A 25,606-nucleotide genomic window follows, 5' to 3' on the forward strand; every position below is an offset into this window, starting at 1 on the left:
GTTGGGACTTAAGACTTGCTTATATCCAATAATATCCCAGGTGATGTATCCCTCTCTCCATTTTAGCTACTCCTTACCTCAAGACTGAATATGTTGGTTCATGGGCCAAATCTATACTCCAAAGGCAAATCCCAAAAACATGCTACTCTAAATTGTATTTTGATCATAAACTTGTTAAGACAATATTAAATTTTACCTTTATTTATGATTCCATCTTAATCTTAAAGCAAATAAACAATTATGATTGCCCATGCCTTTTCCCCATTACAGAGGCTTGCACAAAAGAACACTTAATTGAAAATGCAAACGGAGATTGTATGGCATTTACTTGGTACAAGCAATTACAGAAAATTTGTACCATCAAGCTATTCAAGTGAAGCTGTTAGGGATACAGCTCCTCACAGCACATATGCATGTTCCACCAAACACTGCAGCTCGATAAGACAGCATAAGAGGACATCTTCTGACTACAGGGTTGCACTTGCATTTGATGAGTCAAATTAGTCCCAAAATGCATTTAATTGCTCAGGTAATGGATTTGTTTTGATTTGAGTTTATTAGAAAATAATATAAGTATACCTTTTTAATATTAGAAAATAATAAAAGCATCAATATGCAATTTATTAACTTGGACACTCTTGTGTTTGGTGCATGTTTAGAGTTGTAAAAGCCTCTTGGTGGGATTTTTCTTTGATGAATGTGTAGTGGCCTTCTCTAGCTTTTCTAAATATTTTTTTTTGGAAGTCTATTTTGTCATATATGGCTACACCTATTTCTTCTGCACAGATTGAGCAACTAAAGCAATTTGTATTTTTCTCAAATTGTCCCAGTAAATGATTTTGGAGAGCAGCTACATCTTGAAGAGGAAAGTCTAGGCTAGAGAAGAAGCTGGCCTGGTTTTCAGAGCATTGAGTGCACTCAAATTGAAGATTATAAATAGTAAACAAGCCTAATTATTAGGATATTTCAAAACCAAAAAGTGCTTTCTGTCATCCATTCCATTGCCATCATACTGATTAAAGGATAAGAGCAAAATGAAAATGACAAAGTAGTAGTTGTCAAATTAAGGTACATTCTAACAATAATTTGAAATTATCTTGGCTGTATTTCATTAAAGGTTTTTGCATGTCTATGTGTCAGCATTATTAACTATTATGCTTTCATTGAAAACACTTTTAAACAATATATTTGGTAAACAATATATTTTAAACAATATATATGTCTTCCCTTCCCCATGCATTCCTCCTAGACCATTTCCAGCTTCTGATCCACCTAACTCCATGCTGTTTCTTTCTTTCAAAAAACAAACACAATACACACACACACACAAAATCAAAATAAACAAAAGATCAATAAGATTTTTAAAAAGGCCCCAAAAATGCATAATGAAACAAAACTAAATGAATTGCTTTGTGTTGCCTAACTACTCCTAAGAATTGGGCCTGACCTGAAGTATAGTGACTACCCAGTAGCCCTCTATTGGAATAAACTTATTTTCTTCTTGCCAACAGATATCAGTTGCAAATAGCTTCTTAGTTACGGGTGGGATCCTCTGCTCACTTCTCAGCACTGGGCTTGAACTTTTGCAGAGCTTTTGCATGCTACCACAGTTGCTGTGAGTGCAGATGTGCATTAGTCACATTGTGTCTTGAAGACACTGTTTTCTTGGAGTCACCCATCATCTCTTGCTCTTATAATCTTTCTTCCTCCTCTTTTTGTACAGTTTCCTGGACCTTGCGGAAAAGGGTTTGATGAAAATATCCCACTCTGTACATTTCCCAGTTGTGGGTCTTTCTGTTAATTCTCATCTGCTGCAAAGGGATGATCTGATGTGGGTTGAGTGAGGCACTGATCTACAGATATAGTAATACTTATTTGTAGTCATTTTATTGCTATGATCCTTTAGCAGAATAATGGTAGTTTTCCCCTAGGCCCATAATGCCCCAAAGACCTAGCTAGACTCAGGTTCTTAGCTACTTTACTACTGTTAGTTTTGGAGTAGGCCTGAAATCTAATCAGAAAGTGATTTGTTATTTCTGTAACATGTGTGCCACTAAGTATCAGTATATCTTTCAGGCAGGTAACTGCTATAGGTCACAGGTTTTTATTTGGGTGATATTGATGATTAACTTTCTCATTCAGAGTCTTTCAGGAAATCTCCCAGTACTGTGAACACTAGTCATTAGGGGTGAAGCTTATAGTCAGACACCAGGTTGATGTCTCCATTTTCAAAGATAAAAATAAGTGAATTTATCAATAGGACATTACCATCAGGTCATGGTAAGTAATCAATAGCCTGGGTTGTTTGGAGGTTTCGAGAGGGTTGCACTGACCATCAACTCAAAAAAATGGAAGCCATTCCTGACAGTGGAGGTTTTACTTAGTGGCAAAGGATGTCTAGTTGGGGAGGCACTTTCTCCCTATTATTTGGTGACTTCAATTTATATTAATTTCATATCAGTTTATATTTTAGGAAGCTTCTATAATAGGTTTCCACATGGTATTTCAAATGGCATTTTGTATCAGTTGTCTGATGGGGGGGTGTCATTCTGTATATATGTTTCTTTTATTGGTTGATGAATAAAACACTGCTTGGCTAGGTGGGAAGGTTAGACAGGGCTACAAGAGGAAGGAGTCAGAAAGCAGAGAGAGGCTGTGGGTGGAGAAGCCATGTAGAGACCAGGAAGATAGTATTGCCAGGAGTTCTCTGGTAAGACAAGGCCATGTAGAAATACATAGATTAGCAATTATGGGTTAATAATTAAGAGAGAGCTAGTTAGGTAGAAACCCTAGCCAATGGCCAACAGTTTAAAAAATTAATGTAAGTCATTGTGTGCTATTTGTGCCAAGGCAGCTGCAGGACCAGGCTGGAAAAAAAAACTCCAGCAACAGTTGTCCCTCCCTATATCTCCTCTTTTACCTTTCTCTCCAAAACTCTCTATTCAACCCTCCTTTTCAAGTTTCTCCTGTCTGCCCATAGCAATATATTCTATTTATCCATCCTTGGGAGATACTCTCTTCCCCAATCCCTTACTAAGTACCTAACCTCTATGGTTATTCATATTGTAGAAGACATGTTGAAAGCTTCAAAGCCAAGAAACACATACAAGTTAATACATACTTGTCTTACAAGGTCTAGGTTATATAACTCATGATGAATTTTTTTCTAGTTCCACCCATGTTCCTGTGAATTTCATCATTCTTAACAGCTGCATAAAATATCCCTTTTTCTAATAATACCACATTGTCATTCATTATCCATTCATCTGTTGGTCATCTAAGCTGTTTCCAATTGCTGGCTATTATTAATAATAGAACAGCAATGAACATTGTTGAACAAGTGTCTCTAAAGTATAATGTAGAGACCTTTGGCTATATGGGCAGGATTGGGAAAGCTGGAGCTGAAGTAGATCTTTCTAGGGCTTCCTGAGGAACTGCCAAACTGATTTCCATAGTAGCTGTACAAGTTTACAATCCCACCAGCAATAGATGAGTGTTCTACATGCAGCCATTCAGTTGAACAACACCATCTGTTAAAGATGCTGTTTTTTTCTCGTGTGATTTTTTTGGGGGGTGATTTAAAAAATCAGGTATCTGTAATGTATGGACTCATATTTATATTTTCAGTTTAATTCTACTTGTCAATATGTTTGTTGTTTTGCCAATCCCATGCTGTTTTTATTACTATAACTATAGTATAATGGAATATAGGTTAACAACACCTCCAGCAATCTTTCTATTAAGGATTGTTTAAGCTAGTGTGTGAGTGTGTGTGTGTGTGTGTGTGTGTGTGTGTGTGTGTGTGTGTGTTTCAATATGAAGTTGATGAAGATGAAAAATCGTCCTGAAATTTCAATGGACACCATTAAATCTGTAGATTTTTGGTAGAATGGCTGTTTTACACTATTACTCCTACAAGTCCATTAGCATGGGAGCGTGTATCTTCTTGTGCCATTCTCATTTTCCAATGTCTTAAAATTTTTATTCTACAAGACTCTTCCATACTTGATTAGAGTTATTTTTAGATTTTGGACATGTATATCTTTTGAGACTTGATTTGTATCCTAGCATGTGGTTTCAAGAACTTCCTCAAAGAAAGAATATTATTTAGTGTCTGAGTGGTATGTCCTCTTGATGTTTGATGGGTCCATTTGCTCAATGAAATTTTTTAACTCTAGCATTTCTCTATTTAGTTTCCTCGGGATGACTTGTTTATCAGTAAGAGAATGTGTGAGGGTCAATATGAAATTTTAGCTATAGTAGTACTTCTTTTATGAACCTATATTTGGTGCATAAATGTTTACAATTTTATTTATTTTTTTTTTACTTCAGTGTCCTTTCCTAGCTCTGTCATTTAGTTTTGTTTTGAAGTCTATTTTATCATATATTAGAATGGCTATACCTGCTTTCTTCCTGGGACTATTTGATTGGAATATCTTTTCCTTTTCCTATCCTTTTACCCTAAAGTGGTACCTATCCTTGATGGTGAGGTGTGTTCCTTGGGTGGAACAGAAGGAGGGATCCTATTTTTTTTTAATCCAACTTGTTAGTTTTTTTTCTTTCTATTGAGAGAATTGAGGTCATTAATTTTGTTTTCAATGAACTGCTTTTACTGATTCCAATTATTTTTTGTTATGTTGTGGGTTTTTTACAAAGTCTTGATTTACTATTATTAAGTTATTATTCCTTGAGTCTTCTTGGTTATGTTTAACCTATTCAGACTCAAGTTTTCCTACTACGTCCTTCTATAGAGCTTGATTGGTAGACAGAAATTGCTTAAATTTGGTTTTAAAATCATGAACTGTTTCTGTTTTAGCTTTCTTCCCCCAACTCCCTCGATCTGAATGTGATTGATAGTATTGGCATCTGTGGTCTTTCAGTTTGTTCAGGCCCTTCTGGATTTCAGAGTGTCAGTATTCAAGTGAGTTGCTTTTGGATGTTACCCAGTATCATTTATTATCCTTTCTAAATTCTGAACTTCTATTGCTTTGGTTATTAAGTGTCAAGAGTAACTTCTCTTCTGGTTCTGTATACTTGGTGTTCGGTATGTACTTTGTACCTTCATGGGCATGTGCTTTATATTGGGAAATTTTCTTCTATGATTTCTTAAAAAACTGTCCTCTGTGCCTTTGAATGGGGTGCTGCTTCTTCTTCTATCCTATTACTCATGTTTGGTATATATTGCATAGTGTACCAGATCCTCTGGACGTTTCTGTCTACATTATTGGGGGTTTAGTATTTTCTTTGACTGTATGTCCACCTGAAATTCTCTCTTCTATGTCTTATGATCTGTTAGTTAGGTTTACCTATGTGGTTTTTGTCTGACATATTAAGTTTTTCACTTCCAGTTTTACTTCAGTTTTTTTTTTTTTTTGTTTTTGTGATTCTATTTCTGCTTTCATATCTTCAATGGTTCTTATTATTTCATTTAACTATTTCCATTGTCATAGTCTTTAATGAGGCATTTACTCATTTTATTTTTAAGATTCTCCAACATAGTCATGATTTTTATTTTCAGTTCTTGCCTCATGCTTCAGATAAATTGAATTTCTCAGAGCCTATTACAGTGGGGCTCCCAGATTCTGGAGGAGGTACATTGTCTTGGGTGTTCATGCTTGTGTTTTTGCACTGGTATCTAGCTATCTGGGCTTTTGATGTTTGACATATATCTTGGTGTATCTATCTGGTCTTTGTTGAGTAGGTGTACCATTCTTTGGTTGCTATTACCTGTCTGGATCCTAGGCCACTAACAAGGTGCTTTTGTAGATCAGCAGGTGACACAAAGGAATGCAAATGGTCTAGGAGGAAAGGCAGAGAGGGACTGCAGGAAAGCACAAGGTCCTCACCAACAGACAGAGTTCCCAGAGAGTGTAGGTAGGTATCCGTGGTGAAAAGTATTTCTGAGGATCAGCAACTGACACAAAGGAATAGATAAAGTCTGGAAAGGAGGCCCTGTGACTTTTGTTTTGTTCTTAATTGAAGAGAAATTAAGCATATACAAGATGACTCCTTGACCTTGAATCTTTTATTCATATATATACATATATATATTTCACTAGCACCAATGAATATTATAATTTTAATATATGATATTTTGTGTATATATATTGTATATATATATATATATGTAACATGCCTATATTATCTCTATGCATCACATGTAAACCTGATGCGTACAGAAGCCAGAAAAGTGTTTCAGATCCCCTGGGACTGGAGTTTCGGGTGGTTGTGAACCACTGTGTGGGTGCTGGGGATTGAACAGGATCTCTGGGAGAGGAGAGTGCTATCTGAACCATTGAGCCATCTCTCCAGTCCCAATGTATGACCCACTTGAAAAAGCTATAATGAACATGGGCAAGTGGGAAGGAGGAAATAAAATGATTACATTGAAATTATATTTTAAAAAAGAAAGACACAAAAACAAAATGTAAAAAAAGGCTATAGTTGAGTTTAACATAGGCTTTTTTATTCAATAATTTTAAAAGCACCTTGACAGCAGACTTAAGCACTTAATACTGAGCAAAATAAAAAGTTAAAGTACATTCTTTACCCTGGACTGTGCTGAGTAGTATTATGTCAACTTGACATAGCTACACTCACTTGGAAAAAGGGAATCTTAGTTGATAAAATGCCCCCCACCAAGACTGGCTCATGGGCAAACCAGCAGTGCATTTTCTTATTTAATGAGTGATGTGGGCTGGTCCAGCTCAAGGTAGGCAGTGCCATCTCTGGGATGGTAGTCATGGGTGCTATAAGCAAAAAGTCAGAGCAAGCCAGTAAGACATATTTCTCTGGTTGCTAACTCCAGCTTTGTGCTTTGTTTCAGTTCCTCCCCTGACTGCCCTCAGTGATGGGCTGTGATGTGCAGCTGTAAACTGAAATAAACCCTCTCCTCTCCAAGTTACTTTTGTTTTTCATGTTTTATCCTCATACTGTTAGGATCCTTAAGTACAATCCCACCAAATGATGAGTGAAACTTTGGTTTATGACTTAGGTAAAGAAAACATGAATGCACAAAATTATCCCCATTCAATTATGAAAATGTTGTTCATTATAAATTGTATTTAAGTATAAAATACATTTTGATATCTTTGTCTTATGGTCCCTGCATTGAACCCAGGACCTCCTCCATGCTAGGCAAGTGCTCCACCACTGAGTCCTATCTCCAGTTCTCCTCTGACATTAAGCCAGGACCTCTCTATATTGTCCAGGCAATGACTTGTTATGCATCCCAGACAGACCTTAACTTGTGATTCCCCTGCCTTAGCCTCCAAAGTCTCTGGGATTGTGGACCTGTACTACCAGACCAAGCTAAAATAATGCATCACTGGAAATGTTTTAATCCTCTTATAAAATAGCAAGTAAGTACTCCAGACTCCTCTTTGCTAATACTTTCACATAATTGAAAAATAAAAACAGGAATCAGCTCTTCTCCTAAGAAATATAAAAAAATTAAATCTTGAACATTGTCTTTGTAGTTTAATTCTTGGAGATTTAACAGATCTTCTGGTATATTCTCACACTGTGATCCTAGTAGGGGTGCCCTAGAGTCACTGGTTCCATTCAAAACTCATTTTGGATCCCTTCTAAAAGGCAGATCCAATGGCCGTCTACCCTCCCTACTCTCATCCTGAGACCAATGCACCGAGGTCCTCCTTGTTCACACAAGGTGACCATTGTCCTGAACCTAGCTCACTTTAGAGGACTTGCCCACTCATCCACCAGTCACAACCAACACACTACTCCTTCCTTTCAAACACCTGTTTCCTAATGTCTTCTCAGACTTTAATCCATCTCTCCCACAACACCTTATTCCTTTCCTGTGGCATTTGTGACTTTTCCTTTTCTGTGTCGACTGAACAGATGTCTCCCAAGAATTCCTATACTTCTCTGATCAGGTCTCTTGCTAGCCTTAACTGTATATATCACAGTTGTGCAAACACATTCCTAGTCTTCCTATGGTTTGATGCTTAGTGCTCACTATGACTGTCTAGGAAGCTCCCAGGAGTTCTGACTCCAACATGAGGCTGTCTGTGTTAAAGACATGATGCTTACTAACCAGCTGCATTGATGCTTACTAACCAGCTGCAGTACAAGGTCACTTCTGTGCCTCTGTTTCCTAATTCTTAAATGGCCAAGAATAAATGTGAAAGACTAAGTTGCTAGGAAATTAACGATTTAGCACATTAACCACACTGAACTTGTCAGGTATGCAACCCTCAAGAGATATAAACTAAAGAAAAAGAAAATACACCTAAATAGCCATATCTTTAAACAAACCATCCCAAGTATGGTACAGTATTATTTGATAATAGAACAATAAATTAAATAATTATTGGATTATAATTTTCAGTCATAACGAGAGTCATGACATTTAGAAATCATATTTATAATCTACATTCTATTAGAAAATAAATTAATTTGAAAAGGTCAGTTGTTGCAGGTAGACCACCTGATGTCAAGAAGACACAGATCTACTCTAGGATTTGGTCATTTTCCCAATCTATGAGTCAGAGAATTAAAATTAATCTCAATCAAATCAGTTGCATGAACAGCAGCAGCAGAGCCTGCCACTCAGTGCCACACTAGCGTCCCCAAGGCAACTAAGAGGATTACAGTCTTGGCCTGGTTGCTATGTTAGGAAGAGGCTGCTAAATTGGGGGCTTTCTCCTGGTTGTACCACACTCTATTTGTATTTTATTTTTAATTAATGTGTCCTGCTAGCATTTTGTCAGCTTGGTACAAGCTAGTGTCATTTGGGAAGAGGAACTGCAATTGGGAAAAAGCTCCAACCAGATTCTTGATGTGGGAGGAGCCAGCTCACTGGAGACAATGCCAAACCAAGGCTGGTGGTCCTGGATACTGTAAGAAAGCTGGCTGTGGAAGCCATGAGGAGGAAGCCAGTAAGCAGCACTCCTCTGGTGGCTTCTGCTGCATTTCCACCTCCAGGTTCCTGCCTTGAGTTTCTGTCCCCATTTTCCTTAGCAATGGACCAAAATGCATAACTGTAAGCTGAAATAAACACCAATTCCCGTTCCCATGCCCCAAGTTGCTTTTGGCTAAGGTGTTTTAAAACAGCAATAGAAACTAATACACGATGTAAACCTTTAGTTTCCCATCCTTCACTGAGGAAATGTTCAAATCCTTCACAGACCTTGGTGCTAGGCTTTTAGGGTACCCCAAGGCTTGCCACTATCATTCCCTTGTGTCCTTTTCTGTTTTATAGACCACGTGCTCTGTCCCCTGCATAACATCTACACTGGCCACACAGCCATCTCTGGATGTTGATAAAGTCCTTCCTCCTAGCGAACCTTTGAACATAAAATATTCCATGCCTGTCAATTTCCCCAGGGCTTACATTGCTTGGTGTCACCTCCTTGAGTTCCTACTTAAATGTCCCCTTTCCTGTGCACCCCTCATCATGTTACCCTAGAGAACTGACATCGACATCCCTATTTTCTTGGTGTCCTAGTGGTGGGTTTTTTATCACATAATATTGGATATTGACTTTATGTTTGTTATCTTTCTTACCCTTGTCTCATATAAAACATGGTATAAGCTACAAGGGAAGACGGAGATTCCTCTGATCTGCATTAGAGCACAGTTAGCTAAAATTGCTCATCTTAGAGTGAAATTCCATCAGCATTTGTTAAACAAATGAATGAACAATAGACACTGGAACAAGGGCAAAACTGAACTGTGGAGTTCAGTTTGCGTTTAAAGTGGGTATGAAGTAAGGTATGGCTGTCACATAATTTTCTAGTTGGGGAGGGATACTTTTGAAAAAGAGAATCAATTAGTTTAGTTCAGTTGCTGTCTCCATAAGGGAGTCCATCCCCTTTCAGTATCTTTGTCACTGTCTAGGGACATCTTTAGTTTTTACAACAGCAGAGGGAAACAAGTGCAGCTGTCACCAAGAAAAGTCAAGAATATGCTGGGCACCCCGAAATGCATCTAATATACAAGTGCCTGACTCCAAATGTCAACAACCTTAGGATTGGGTGGTCCTGATGCAGCTGGACATCCTGCCTTAGATCTGCTGAGGAAGGAGGGAAGGAGGAACAAAGACAAGAGGAATTGTGGGACTGAATTAAGTAAGCAAACCCAGTAGCTGATATCATGGAGGGGTGAGGGGAGGGGGAAGCGAACACATAAAGAAAAGTTTTATGAACAAAGAAAAAAGGTCAAGGGTTTTAAAATTATGCAAGTGTATTCTCATGCCAATGGATAAAATATACTGAAGATTAAACTTTTAAAAATATAAAAGGGAAGGGAGGGAAGAAGAGGTAGAAGGAAGAGAGAGGAAAGGAGAGGGGAGAGAGAGGAGACCACCCTGCTCACATACACACACGCACACTGAATCGTAAAAGATGGATGTTTTGGCTTTGTACCATCTCTCTTTGGGCTTCTTTTAAAGTGTGTCCCATAATCCTGCTACATGTATTCTTCCAGGAATATCTGACAAAGCTGTAATAAAAAAAATGGGGGGTATCCCAAATTGCCATCTCCTCTCTATGAGCACTGCCGCCTGCCATGGAGGGCTCAGAGCATTTGGCGGGGGCCCGGCTGCAGCAGCCAGCATCTGCTGCCTGCATTCTCTTGGAGGAGCATCAGGGATATGAGAACTTGGGGAGAAATTAACCAAGCGATCAAAAGCAGATGAAAAGATATTAAGAGGTACAGCGTTCCCCTCCCTGCAAACATTATGGGAAGATGAAGTTTGTGGTTAGATGAGGGTGTACAACTCATGACCATGTACAAATAGCTTTGGGGAAAAAAAAGAGTGTGAGGTAAGAAATCAACTATCATGTTATGATGAACCCATAACATGTACAACTGACTGTATGAATGGCTGGAAGGAAAATTGAAATGCTTGCTTCTAACAAGTTCATTTGACATTTATTAGCATCCCATCAAAAGGGAAAAAGTATATATTAATTAATAAATAAATAAAAGGGCAACTGATTGGCCACCTTTACCCTTTACCCTTGTGAAGGCAATCTGGGATGCTTTTTCTATTGCATCTTGTATTTCTTTTTTCTGTTTTTCCATTTTACACTTGATTTTCTAAGAAAGATATTTATCTTCTTTCACAAAAAAAAATTTAAGTCTGAAAGCAGACATAACAACAGACAGAACTTTGGATCTTTAGAACTGAGAATGAAAGCAGTCACCAACAATTAGTCTTTACCAACATGGACAGGGGGGAAGTAAAAAGATTTCAATGTGCTTTCCTCATTAATCAGTGGGACATCTGACCAGAACATGAGATTCCTTAAAACCAGACCGTAAGTATCATGCTGAGATGCAATGAAGTCTGAGAATGTATTGAAAGATTGGCCAAAATGTCGGGTTGATTTAATAAGTATTAGATGGACACAGAAAAGGCTATGTGTACTTGCATCTAAAATATAAATAATAAATACTACTTTCCATTGTAGCACTAAAATTGAAAAAGATAAGATTACTCTAGACCACAGAAACTCTCACTTACAAACGGTTGATTAATGGAGAGGACTTACAGACAGCAAGGGGATGGCAACTTTTCCAAGAAAATCTGGAGCTTTATCTCCATCTTCATCAAACACTGTCACTTCCAGAACATCATGGATGTCTTTAATAGGGCTGAAAGAGGAAATATCAGGTATTATACACAAAAACACACGGGTGACGTCCGCTCCATGAAGATCTGAAAACACTTGCACTAATTAAGTCTGTGTGTCCTCAGAGTATAAAACTACCATTTAATTAAACTCCAAAAATTAAATCAAACTGACTGTATTCCCAAACCTTCCATCATGGAAGATTCAGATGTGCATACGATGAAAGGAGTCAACTTTGTTCCTTTGGCATTTTCTACACATGTGTGCACTCAAGGGTGATACTGTTAAAGAAACAGGATAACAGAAGAGAAAGGAAAGGGATGGCAAAGTTGTTCTGCAATAGGAATAGCAAAAATTACCTTTGAAATTAACAAAGAAAAAATATGAAGGACTGAAGATCTGGTATGTGGTTAAAAGCACTTATTGATCTTGCAAAGGACCAGGTTCAGTTCCCAGCACCCACACTGTAGCTCACTCCTGCCTATAAACACAGTTCCAAGGGATCCCATACTCTTTTCTCACCTCTATGGTCTTCTGAATGCACATGTGGTGAATATAAGCCCACAAAGACATACATACTTACTTACATGTTTACATAAAATTAAGCAAATAAGTATTTCAAACATATTTCTTAAAAAGAAAATGTGCTTAAAATTCATAATTTGATGAGGTACACAGAAAGCCTTTCCTAATTGAAGCATGCAGTACAAAATAACCCACCTACAGCTTTAGAAACAATTTTTCTTTATATTGAACAAAAACCAGGCACAGCTGACAATAAAAAACAAGAGCCATGGCTATTGTCAAAAACCCTTGTATTTGACAGTTGGCTGATGCATCTTCAGCTGACTCACTTATGCCAGACCTTAAGAGGGACTTCCTATGAATATCATCAATTGCACTGGAGGCAAATCCGACTCTTTTCACTCATAAACACAGACTAAGCAGTCAGTTTTGAGGGGGTGAGGCATCATCAACTCACCCAAGTCCAACAGGGGCCTCCTCTTAACAGTGAGGCACCATGAAATCTAAGGCAAACTAGGAAACTAAATATATGCATTTTCCTAAATGCCCAAGTTTGATGAAACACACAGGGCAGTCCAAAGGAGTCAGCCACCCTGACAGAAGGGAATGTCAGGAGCCATTGGGAGTCTTTAAGGAATCAAGGATAATCTGCATTCTCCAGAAGATCCTGACAGAATACAAATCTTCATCATTTAAGTTAGTATCATAACACATAAGTGCTCAGAATTTAAGACAGGACTCCATTTGTAACTTTTCTTAACCCAGAAATAGATTAGTCTGGACATCTAGAAGCTTCCATCTACGCACAGATTAATTTAGTCACTAAAAGATCTACTTTATAAATGTCTCCAAGCAGTCCCTTACAGTTCCAAATGGTCTCTTCTATTATTAAGCCATACTATAAAATGAAAGGATAAAAGGTTTTGGGAAGAAAAAGAACAATAAAATTCACTCTTTGCACATAAAACTTGGAGGAAAATTTCCCCTCAAGAGCCCCCAGCCTGCCCCATACACATCAGGGATAATTGCTCTCCAAGTTAAAGCTGCTCCTTGGGTCCTAGAGCATGACACACTTACAATGTAAAAACTTTGTTCCACTCAGGGTTGAGGCTTTTGTAAATGGTGTGTGTCTGAAGTCGGTCGTTACCCAACTCCAACAGGCAGAAAGGATCGCTCTTCCCTGGAAAGGGAACACAGACAAGCATCAAAGACCAATGACTCTCAAAAAGGACCCTGCAAATTGAGCCAAAGCTGTGTGCTTTCACAATAAATTCATGAGAAGGGAGACAGAGGAGAGAGAAGCTGCTCTCCTGCCAGGATTTCCGGGTCCACATTTGAGAATTTTGGAAATGGGGAAAGCCCAGGAGTTCTCAGTCTTTAACTTCAAGGGATCCAGACTGATGAGCACCTGAATTTTCACTCTGAAAGTCAATGACCATAGAGCTCACAGGTGGGGGTATCAGGTGTCCATGTGGAAGGGTCCTCAATTCCTTGTGTGTCTATAAAAGGAACTCAATAGCAAAATAAAATAACTCAGTTAAAACTCCTCAAAAGACCTTTAAAGGCACACAAAGCATCAAATGTGAAGAGACATTCAACATTAAAGTTCTTCAAGAAAATGCTAATCAAAGCCACAATGTTATATCATCTCACCACAGGTAGAATCCTGTTACCAAACAGGCAACAATAGAGCTGGAGATGTACTGACTGAGAAAGAAGTTAGCACATACAAGGCCCTGTGCTTGATTCCTAGTACTTCAAGAAAACAGAAACAAAGAAAAAACTGAGAAATAACAGAAATATCTGAAAGAAAGGAAGTCTTATATGTTAGTGGGACAATCAGTTAGTAAGACATTATGGAAGAACAGGGTTTCTATAAAACCTACACAGAGATCTACCCTTTACTATAGAGTTCATCACAGCATTCCTCACAAAGTGAAAAATGCAAACAACATAGGTGTCCACCAGCTGGCAAGCACAGGAAGAAAATGTGGTACACAACAGAATAATAGCCAGTCATAGGACGATTAAATAATTAAGAGGATTAAATCATGTCATTTTCAGCAACACAAATGAACCTTAGCCCAATAGGTTATGTAATTTAATCACAGAAAAATAAATACTGCAAGGTCTCATCCATATACAGTATAGATAGGATCATGAAGTAGAGTTGGGCTGGAGAGCTCGCTTATCAGTTACAATCATTAGCTGCTCTTGTGAAAAATTCTGGTTCAATCCCTAGCACCCACATGGCAGCTCACAACCATCTTTAGATTTAGGACATGGGATAACTTCTTCTGGCCTCAACAGGTATCAGGCCAGCAGATGGTGCAAAGACATGCATTCAGGAAAACACCAATACACATAAAAATAAAAACAAATCTCAGAAAAATAAGGAAGAAGCATAGTGAAAGAGTGATTACAAGATGCTAGAGAAGGAGGAGGGAGGGATGATGGAGAGAGATTTGTGCACAAGTACAAGGTTGAGGTTGAACTGAAGGGTGTTCTCTTATATAGTATCATAATGTTGTATTGGATGTTGTAAAAGAGCTATAGAAAAGGATTTTGGATCTTCAAATACAAAGGCATGCTGGATGTATGAAATTATAGACACAGTGCATATGCTTGATTTAATTATGGCACAATGGACACACATACCAAAACACCACACTCTATGATGTTGCTAGCATATGCCAGTTAAAGCAATGTATTGAAACCTCAACATTGCTACCTCCCTAAATTTTCTTTAGGTCAATGTACTCATTTTGTTTGTTTGTTTGTTTGTTGAGACAGGGTTTCTGTGTATTGCTTTTGAGCCTGTCCTAGAACTAGCTCTGTAGAACAGACTGGCCTCGAACTCACAGATTTTTTTTTTTTTTTTTTTTTTTTTTTTTTTTGCCTCTGCCTCCTGAGTGCTTGGATTAAAGGCATGTGTCACCAATGCCTGGCAATAGTTACTATTCTATTATTGGAAATCAATGAAAACACTTATTGCCATGAGGCTTTGAGAAGATAGACTTATGACTAAACCTCTGTCCTAGGTGAATAAATAGATTCTCAGTATGTGGCTCCATAGGCTAAAGTTTGTAGCGTTATGAAACATTAGAAGTATAGTTCAGTAAGTAAGGTTAGAGCTAATTTTTTCAACTTAAAATTTTCATCTCACAGGGCTGGTGGGGATAAAAGTCTGAATTCTATTCTCTAGAACCCAGAAAAACCTGGGCAAAATGGGAGACAGAGGCAAGAAAATTCCAGGAAGGTTCTGGGCCAGCTAGCCTGGAATATAGTGGAAAACACAAAGAGAGACACAAAAATACAGACACACACACAAACATACACCTTGTATAAACAAGGTGTAAGGTGATCATTAATACTCAACACAAAAAATATAGACACATACAAATATGCACCCTGTCTAAACAAGGTGTAAAATGATGATTAATACTCAACACTGTCTTATGACCTTCATACACTACTGTGACATGTGAGTGTAGGTATTTGCACATAGGTACATCATATGGTCACAAGCATGCATGTGGACATGCACAAATATGCACATACTGTCACCTCACCTCTCTTTTTCCATCGTATCTCCCTCTATCCTCCAAAAGAATATACATAAGAAGCAAGGACACCTCAAATCCAAAATCTGCTTGACAGGCTCCAAGTCAAAAGCCATTACCTTTCCCAGAAACTGGCAAAGAGGCCTAAGATTGAATCTCTCAGGGGAAGAAAGAATGGCTACATTAGTGTGGCATTATAGGAGATTTAAAATCAGAAATCCCTCCAACAGATAACATGATAGAGGGATTAAAGAAACAAAAAAAAACCAAAAACAAACAAAAAAAAAAAAAAAAAACCAGAGTCCTCTGAATTCCTGAAGAAGAAAGAAAGTTATAAAACCAGAGTTAAGAAAATATGTACTCTGTCAACCAAAAGCACACATGCAATAGATATCCTTCTCCCTGAGCAAAACCCTCTTTTTCATCAAGATTTTGGACTCAATAGCCATTCTTGCCCCTAAACCCTGACTGTGGCTACTTCTGAGATCATTTCTGGCCTTTAGGCTTTTGAATGGAAGTGTCTTTGACTTGTTCTCTAAGAATGTCCTGCAAGTCAGACCAAACACAGAAGGTGCAAGGAAATGCCACTATTAACACAGGAATCCAATATCACCCAATTTTGCAGACTTGTAGTCAGGTTCCTCTGGTAAGGTCTTCTCTTGAAGAAGTGTAAGAGGAGCCTGCTGGGGTGGCAAGATGGGCTTCCCCTCCATCACTGATGGGGAGGAAGACACCGGCCCTGCCTGACAGGCTCAGGTGCAGCAGCATACCCCCTCCTCAACCTGAGCTGGAACAGCTACTTAACCGTTTGTCAGACCATTAGTAGGTGTCAGCACTGCTCCTCTAGGGACAGCAGCATGACATGCCATCAGCATTGGCTCTGGGGAAAGCACCTGACACTTTTAATGAAAGCCCTGGGGTTGGTACACAGCAGGGCAGAGGCACTACAGTCCCACAGAGGCACAGGTGGGCTCGAGCTGTGCCTAGCTTTCCTGAGCAGCCTTGTGCCTAGCTGTCTTAGCTAATGAGGAGCACGCTCCTCTCCAGAACCCAGGAACTTGAGTTATGTGTCTCCAAGGATCCTACTGCTCCAACTCTCTGAAGATAATTCAGTCAAAGCTCATTAAAATGCTGCATTTATTAATATTACAGCATAAACAGGCAGAGAGAAGAGGAAACAAAGACATGCCTGTGATTATGGAGTAATTTGTGGACACTTTGTACATTAGTTTCTTTCTCTTAGAGGTTTCAGAGGGGAGGGTTATCTAAGATTTACATGATGAATATTTTTATTAAGGACAATGCTCTCTCATAAAAATGGGCCATCCAAACATTTCCCAAGGATAGTAAGAGAATAATGGCAGGCAAACTGAAATTTAGACATCCTGCAGAACATTTTTACCACACCCTATTTTGCTATCAAGCTTCTAACCTAATACCTCCAGTATAAGTAGATGTACATGACCATGTCATAGATATGTTAGTGGCTCATGTTCATGATGAAGTATCATTCAATAATTTTTTGGGGATGCCAATTTAAAATTCTATTTCTTAAATAGTAGCTAGAAACTTTGCATTTTACTAGCTTAACCTTTATTTGGATACTACAGAAAATCAGATCTTGGCATTTTGGGAGTAATATCTGTCCTTGTTGGGGTTTCTATTGTTGCCCTCTAACTCCATGACCAAAAAGCAAGTTGGGGAGGAATGAGTTTATTTAGTTTACACTTTAGTATTGCTGTTCATCACTGAAAGAAGTCAGGACAGGTACTCAAACAGGTAGGACCAAGAGACAGGAGCTAATGTGGAGGCCATGGAGGGGTGTTGCTTACTGGCTTGCTTCCCATGGCTTGCTCAGTTCACCTTCTTATAGAACCCAAGACCACAAGCCCAGGGACAGCACCAAGATAAGCTGGGCCCTTCCACATCTATCACTAACTAAGAAAATGCCTTGCAGCTGGATCTCATTAAGGTATTTCTTTAACTGAGGTTCCTTCCTCTCTGGTGATTCTAGTTTGTGTCAAGTTGACACACAAAACCACCCAGTATAATATCAATCATTTGAAAGCTATTTCCTGAACATCTACTTTATTCCTAGCACTGCCCAGGACATGGATACACAAAGTTAACCATCCTCAAGAACTCTTGCATCCTTAAGAACTCTCCTCAGAGGAAGGGACTTTATAGTAGAAACAAGGGGGTCCTTCCTGAGGTGTTGTGTACAAATTCATCAGGAAGGCATTTATGTGCATACACATACAGTAGGTGTACTCTATCTGATGAGTCTAATGAGCACTAATAATATATGTAATTATACTTGTGATAAATTCATCTGTTTGAATAGAGACAAGCAAACCATTTACACACCATCTCCATTGTAGCAATGTAACAAGATGCAGGTTAGATAATGCATGTGGGAGAATATGTGTGCATAGTTTTATAAAGTCTACACATTTTATGCAAGGGGGTTGAGCATCCTTAAATCCTATGACAATGGAAGAAGTCATTTTTCCTTTTAATTTCACTTCCATGTTCCACCCAACTTTCAAACATACCAGTGTCATCTGAACTTGCCTTGCCCATGAGCAGAAGTCACTCTCCTCGCAGAAGCCAGAATACATCTTTGTGAGTCCATATGGGATCACCACTTCTCTCTCCTCGGTTTTCCAATTTTCTTTGTCTGACTTTCAAGTGATCCAGTCCCACCTCAGCCTAGCCTCCTTCTCCTCCCAAATTCTCCTGCAGGGTCTGTTTTCTAGTCTCACTTGATTTCTCCCAAGCTAAGCAGAGCTCGGCAGGCTTGGAGTTGGGAAATGTTGCCATGCCAGCTCCTTCTCAGCCTCTGCATCTCACTTAATATAACACCTTCTTTAGGACAGAGTCAGGTGTTCTTCAGTGAATTTCACAGCGATCTTTCCAGCAAAATAATACTCCAACATCTGTTGCTAAGGGTTGGAACCAATTCCTACCCCCACTATGCCATCAGGACACCATATGGACTCACACAGAAGAAGCACCTACTGAAATATATCAAGACATGCTGTGAACCCTGCCTCTAAAACCAAAGGAACTTAGTGCTAACTCATTGGATGCCATGCAAGAGCAGGATCCACTGGCATTTGTGGCACCATTAAGTTACAACTGGCAAATCTTCTACATCCTCCCAAACTCTACTTCCACTGGAGTCCACATTGTTTGGCAGACAGTTGAAATGGACAGGCTGCCAAAGGCAGATTTATATAGTTTTTAATGTGTTTTTCAAAAGTCCTCGATTTGGGCTCAGCTGTCCAGGAGGATCTCATGAAAATTAAAAGCATTCAATCACTACGACGAAGCTTCTAGAAATTCCAATTATAGCCATCCCCCTGAAAATAGGGCATCCTTAAGAGGAAAAGTATTGCTATGGATACAGCTCCCAGAGACAGACATTGAAAATAAACCAGAAAATGGCCATGTGGGTTAAAATTCCCAGTGAACAATAACTCAAGGCCTGCTCTTCTGGTAGAAGTGAATTTAAAAAAGAAAGAAAGAAAGAAAAAACCTAAACACAACAAAGTAAAATTACAGAAATGCTTCAAAAGTCAGTATTAAAACATATGACTGAAAGATTTCTACTGTGTCCGGTAAGGTTTCAATGTGGCATTTTAGTCAACAGTTTTGTATGGGGGGGGTGTTTTGATGAGCTCACAAATGTGTTTTATATAGATAAAATTATTATCCAGATTATCAAAATGTAAAATGCAGCAGTCGGACAGCTTAGCCCAAGAACTTCCTTACTGTGAAGCCTTCTTTTTCATTTTTTTTTTTTTAACCAGATAGCAGGAACAGAAATAACAAGAATAAAGCATCCTAAAATGATCACTGTAGATTTTTTTTTAAGTGATTGAAAAGGTAAAGGTGATTGGAATGCTCAATAATTCCAGATTATCTAAAATTAAGGCAGGTTATAAACAACAAGTCAAGAAGTCAGCTACACACTAATAAAGTAAGTGTAATGAAGAATAGGAGAAATCATCTACTAAGTCTAAAATGTATACCAGATATGGTCATTTAGGTTTTAATTTAACTCTAAAATTACTCATGAGAATGGAAAGATTCACAGTGGCCCCAGGGCCACTGTGGGAGAACCAACACCTGGCTCTCTCTCTCTCTCTCTCTCTCTCTCTCTCTCTCTCTCTCTCTCTCTCTCTCTCTCTCAAGTCAACAGAGGGTGTTAACAAAGTAATGGGTGTTCATGTCCACACGTGAGATGTTTAGATGTGCTAAGAGCTCCTCCTAATGGCACAGTCAAGGATCCAGCAAACTAAGTGTCTCTCCTTGATTCAGCAAGGTCCTCCCTGACATGGCACACACCAGCCCCTACATCCGGAATTCTGCATTGGAGGAAGAGGGAGAGGGCACAAGAGAATGACACAGATTACACTGCAGATCCAGTATTCCCAGGGTACTCTCCATACAGTGGAGACATTGAGTGGCAAGTGTCAAAAGTCACCACACTGCTATGATGCCAACTTTGCTCAGGTTGAAGAAAACTTCAAAAATCTGTGGGGGAAGCCAAACTATACTCCCTGGAAAGCAGCAGTGGCATGGAATTAAATGTACTTCAGTGTGGACACATATTTGGGAACCCTTTTATGGCCCCATAGCTTGTATTTATGACAAAATATGCTCAAAAGTCTCAGAGATGAAGTAAAATTCTTGGTGAGAATGTTGAAGGGCAAGTAGATGCCAAAACTGGGTGAAGATTATTCCAGGTATGCCTCCTCCATTGTTTCAGGTAAACTGCCAGGTTCTCCTCCAAACATACAGCGCAGCATAAAGATAGGAGTGCACTACAGGAAGAAAGCAAACACAGCAATGTCCACACTTCATCATTCAACTGCACAACATGGCAAAGACTGGAAAAGAAAATGACCCTGAGTTTCTACCTCTTCTATTTTAGAATATGATTCATGGGCCAACCTAGCGCCATTCACAGGGTTGGCATACTAGGATAAGGCATAGGGAGATATAATCTTGTCTATTTTTTTAAACAAGAGGAATAATTAAGTTGGTGAAAAGAAAGCTTAATTAACAAGAAAGTAAATGTTGTGAGAGAGGAGTCAGGAACAGGTGTTGAATCACCGCCTGTGTGTTATACAAAGGCTATCCATTAATGGCTTCTTACACTGACATATGAATTTGACTCCTTGGATTATATCATCTCACAACCATACTAAGCCTCCCCTCAACAGTTATACCATTGTTGAGTTGAGCATGAAAGACTGCTCCCTATGCTCCGTCACTGATCTCTCTCAAATGTAAGAGAAGTGTTCTTAATAGACAATTCTAGCTGAAAAATGCTTCAGTTTTCAAATGCCTTTCTATGAATGCACTGTACACTTTATTATCATTGTGTACTTTGTGAGACACATTTGCATTGTTCTTTAACTTTATCCATGCATTTGATAAGCCCCTGGACAGATGAGAACACACAGTACTGGGCTCTGCTGGGGCCTCTACTGTCGCTAGGGAACTGGGTGATCTTACCATTTGTTTTCCTATGTCCATGAGGAGAGGTAAAAAAACAAAAGAGGCTTTCTGCCATTCTTTTAAGTCATTAGGATGTAAGTTATTTATTTTTCTCTAAAAAGATGAGTCTTTTCAAAATTTGTCTTTTCAAGCATTACACACAGGTCTGTTCACCATGAATCAAAAATCACAGTCCAATATTTCTTTCATGGATCAAGGCTGTGGCCCAGTTACTAAGGAAATGATGACATCAAACCACATAGCCCATTTCTTTAAAGCACTGGCTACCCTAGGTTCAGAGTTTGAATACACACACACACACACACATACACACACACACACACACGAGAGAGAGAGAGAGAGAGAGAGAGAGAGAGAGAGAGAGAGAGAGAGAGAGAGAGAGAGAGAGGCAATGTTAGCATAGACTTCAGGACAAAAAAAAAATCTCTCGGCAATTTTTGAGATCTGGGACAGATTGCCTTCCTGTTTTTAACATGTGGTCTCATAGCGTAACCAAGGTTGGCTTCAAAGGTGTGACCTTCTGTCATCTTCTCCTTTTCCTGGTGATGAACATTTTTAGCTCTGTTCCATCATGCCTTGCTTTCAGATCTATATGCATTTTAAGTCTTTTCTCTTTGATATAGGGTCTACTATAATCTATGCTTGCTTTGAAACATCTGTCTAATGAAGGGTGGCATGAAGCTTCTTTTCCTGCTGCTCTCACCTGGCCAGTGCTGGGATTACTAGCTTTCACTGTCACAGTGTATGCAGTGCTGGAGATGGATCTCAGAGCTTAATGAAAATTACACAAGCATTTCAGGTCCTGAGTGAAAGGCTGTGGGATAGTTGTACACTGTGTGAGAATGAATTGCTGTGGTTGGTATTAACAAAAAAAAAAAAAAAAAAAAGGATGAATGGCCAATTGCTACACAGTGTTACGTAGATCTTTTGGGGACAGAGGGGATTCTGGGAAGAAGGAGGAGGATGGAGTCATCAGCCAGATGGAGAGGAAACAGGAGGTGTAAGATGAAAGAGAGGAACATGACAGAATGCAGATTAACATAAATGGGTTAATTTAAGTTATATGAGCTAGTTGAGAAAATCCTAAGCTAAAACCCATGCTTTCATAATCAATACAAAGTCTCTGTGTCATTATTTGGGGCTGTTGGCAGGAAAGGAACTCCATCCACATATGCAGCCCAATGTGGGGCTCAAATATCCAAATATAGGGCCCAAGAAAGCTAAGAAAAGTTCTGACAAGGGGCCAAACATGGCTTCCTAGCCCTGTAGTCTCTCAGGTCGGCTGTTATTCAGCATACGGAGATTTACCTATTAGCCACTGCCTGTGGGCTTGAGCCAGCCAGCACCATGCTCAAGCACCATGTGCTAAGCTGAGGCTTAGGACAACTGATGAGGCCATTTAAGATTTATCTCATGTGGTCAGAGACTGCTGCAGGTACTTAGTACAGTAAGGTCCAGACATAGAAAACCTCTAAAAGGCATAGTATGTTAGCCAGGCATTAGTGGCACATGCCTTTAATCCCAGCACTCAGAAGGCAAAGTATATCTGTGAGTTTGAGGTCAGGCTGGTCCACAGAGCTAGTTCCAGGACAGGATCCAAAACAATACAGAGAAATCCTGTCTCAAGAAACCAAAAAGAAAAGAAAAAAAACAATAAAAAATGCATTTAGAAGCTAAAGAAAGAGAAGAAAATGGGTATAGATACTCAAAGAAATCTTGGTTACAGACATGAAAATGAAACAAAAAGACTATAGGACAGGTAATATAGATGCTGATCCCTCAACATGGGGACAGCTCTGAGACTGAATGAAATAATAAATCTTTTTGGCCACTGAAACATGACTTATTACTTATTATTATATGCATATGGCATGGATAGAGGTTTGGCTATACAGTCCAAACAAACTGGTTGGGATAATGTTCTTGTTCATTGTAAAGATTTGTCACTTATAATGGTTTAATAAAATGCTGATTGGCCAGTAGGCAGGTAGGAAATAATATGCCTGAGCAATAGGACAAACAGTTTACAATTAATATAAGTCTCAGTATGTTTATTTGGGACTGAACAAATGCAGAAACAGAGATTGGAAAGAAAGTTCTGCCTACCTGTGGTGCCTAAGGTGGGGCATGAACCTATGACCCTAAGATTAAGAGTTTAACAAATGACTTTTACCTGTTCAAACACAGAAAATAAACAAATAAAAAAATCTTTAACTGACTTGTGTGCACTGCACATTCCATACTTGTGTTAATGCAGACACATATTTTACCTTTAAAAGTTTGTGTGTTTTCAGGGGGGGAAAAAAAGGACCAGACACCAATGAAAACAAATAGCCTCTCAGAATGCCTCTGTTGCAGTTTCTTCAAAATTCTGAATCCAGAACTTCAAAGCTGCTAGCTGAAATGGTCCAGCCTCACAGTCTACTCTAGATAGGACTGCAGATTAGCCCTGTACTTTCCCATTACACAGACACTGAACAAAAATGTTGCAACTAATTTCCCCAGGATTTGGACATCATCCCAATTTCCACAAGGTCACCTAAAGATGCTGTCACTCCCATTCTTTAGAGAACATTGTTAGACATATAGAAAAACTGTTTCATTTTTAAATATCTCCTTTTAAATATCTCTGAGAATATTAACATGATGTATTTTGATCATATGTCTCATTCTACCTCTGCACACAACCACCCTCTTCACCCATACCTTTCTACCTACCTAACTTCTTTTTCTCTACATTGAGTCCAGTGTGTCTTGCCCAGCTAGTATTAGTAGTGGGGCCTGCCCTGGAGTGTGGTAAGCCTACCAGGGCTCACATCATTAAAAAATACTCACACTCTCTCTGTGTCTCACCCAGCAGCTATCGCATACAATAACTTCCCAGCTAGTGCTTGGGTTTTGCACAGGTAAAATTTTCTTTCCTGATCAGCCACAACAAAGGAAGACTTCCTGGCTAATATGGGGCATAAACTACAAACAATTGTTTATTTCTCCAATGCCCCTGGTACTTTTGACAGTGACTGAATCTTCTGATATATATGGTAAAGGGATGCTGTTGTTTGGTTATCTTATTCCATATTATCAGGAGTGCTAACAATAATAATGATTATTATAATAGCAATAACACTTAATTTCCCACTGTATGTCTTTATTGCTGACCTCTTTTAGGTATTGACTTTATCCCTCACTATAATTGGAGTCCATTTCTTTGCCTACAGAAAGTTAACCTGTGCTGGGAACGGAGAGAGGTTCTACCATCTCAGATCTTGGGGTTCAGGGGCAGACTCTGCTACCAGCTTGATTTTGTTGCTCAAAATAAACACAAAGTTCTATTATAATTGTGGGTTTGTCCCCTGAAAGCAGGCACCCAGGAGGGAAAACCTGGGAGCCTAAGAGCTACAGGAAACATAGACTATTAAATTTAATTCTAAAGGCTAAAATTCATATAGTCTAAAGACATGTTTAGCTAATGGCAAGTCACTTTGCCTTAATTTTGATACTTAAAATTCGCTCATTAATAATATACAGGAGAAAACATGAGAGTGTTTAGTCAAAACCTTCAATATTACTGCTCTCTTCACCAATGTGCTGTGATACCATCAGCATTCCAAAATGATCTACTGAATACTTTGAATATTTTTTAAAAAGAAAACTTAATAGTTAATATTTTATAATAAAAAAGGGGGGGTTCACCTTACATTCTGGCATTTATGAAGACTTGTGTTGGAATTACATCCCCATTTGTTTAACTAGCCAAAGTGCTCTCTGCCTAATGCTCAGTGGCCTGAAAGAGCTATCATCCATGGTAATTTCAGCGGCCTCATGGGCATCAGACAACAGGATGGGTAACAATAAAGCAGGTTGCATACACTATTTTCATAGCTGACATCATTGTAAGCAAGGCCTTACAAACAACAAAGCATGGCTCTACTATCCTTAGTTGCTGGGGATCAAAATTCTACGACTGCAAAAAGAGGTTTTAAGAACAATCTGCTCAAATACATAAATACATTCTTGCTTAAGACATTTCCTAAGACAATAACAAGTGCAGACTAAAGAAAAGTTGCATCTAAATACTTAGAAGTAAAACTAATCCATTTTGGAAAATAAATTGATATCACAGAGTATGTTTCAATGATGGCAAAACCATGAATATCAAAGGCACATGTTAAATTTTGTCAAAGACACACATTAGTCTAATGACATGCATAGCAATGCTGTGATGAAATTCATCATACTGCATACTAATCTTAAATAAGTCACACCAAAAAAAAAACACCCCAAAAAGGCACAAATGTAACAGTGGAATATTTTCTCAATCCATAAATAAAAAGAAAGGAGCATGTTTTATTTAATGAGACCATTCACACATACACCTACATT

At 38.8% G+C, this 25,606-nt stretch overlaps 1 protein-coding gene across 1 annotated transcript in view; it reads right to left on the minus strand.

The window, feature by feature from the left end:
- The window catches only part of Mctp2 (multiple C2 and transmembrane domain containing 2), a 170,806-nt gene that overhangs the window by 83,013 nt on the left and 62,187 nt on the right, over positions 1-25,606 (minus strand). Inside the window, exons 12-13 of the mRNA XM_051206493.1 lie at positions 13,206-13,308; positions 11,523-11,625 (exon numbers count right to left, since the gene is read on the minus strand). Of these exons, the coding sequence (XP_051062450.1) occupies positions 11,523-11,625; positions 13,206-13,308 (206 nt within the window). The remainder of the gene's footprint in view (positions 1-11,522; positions 11,626-13,205; positions 13,309-25,606) is intronic.

Source organism: Phodopus roborovskii, unplaced genomic scaffold (genome assembly GCF_943737965.1).
Source record: "Phodopus roborovskii unplaced genomic scaffold, PHOROB, whole genome shotgun sequence".
NCBI classification, from domain to species: domain Eukaryota; kingdom Metazoa; phylum Chordata; class Mammalia; order Rodentia; family Cricetidae; genus Phodopus; species Phodopus roborovskii.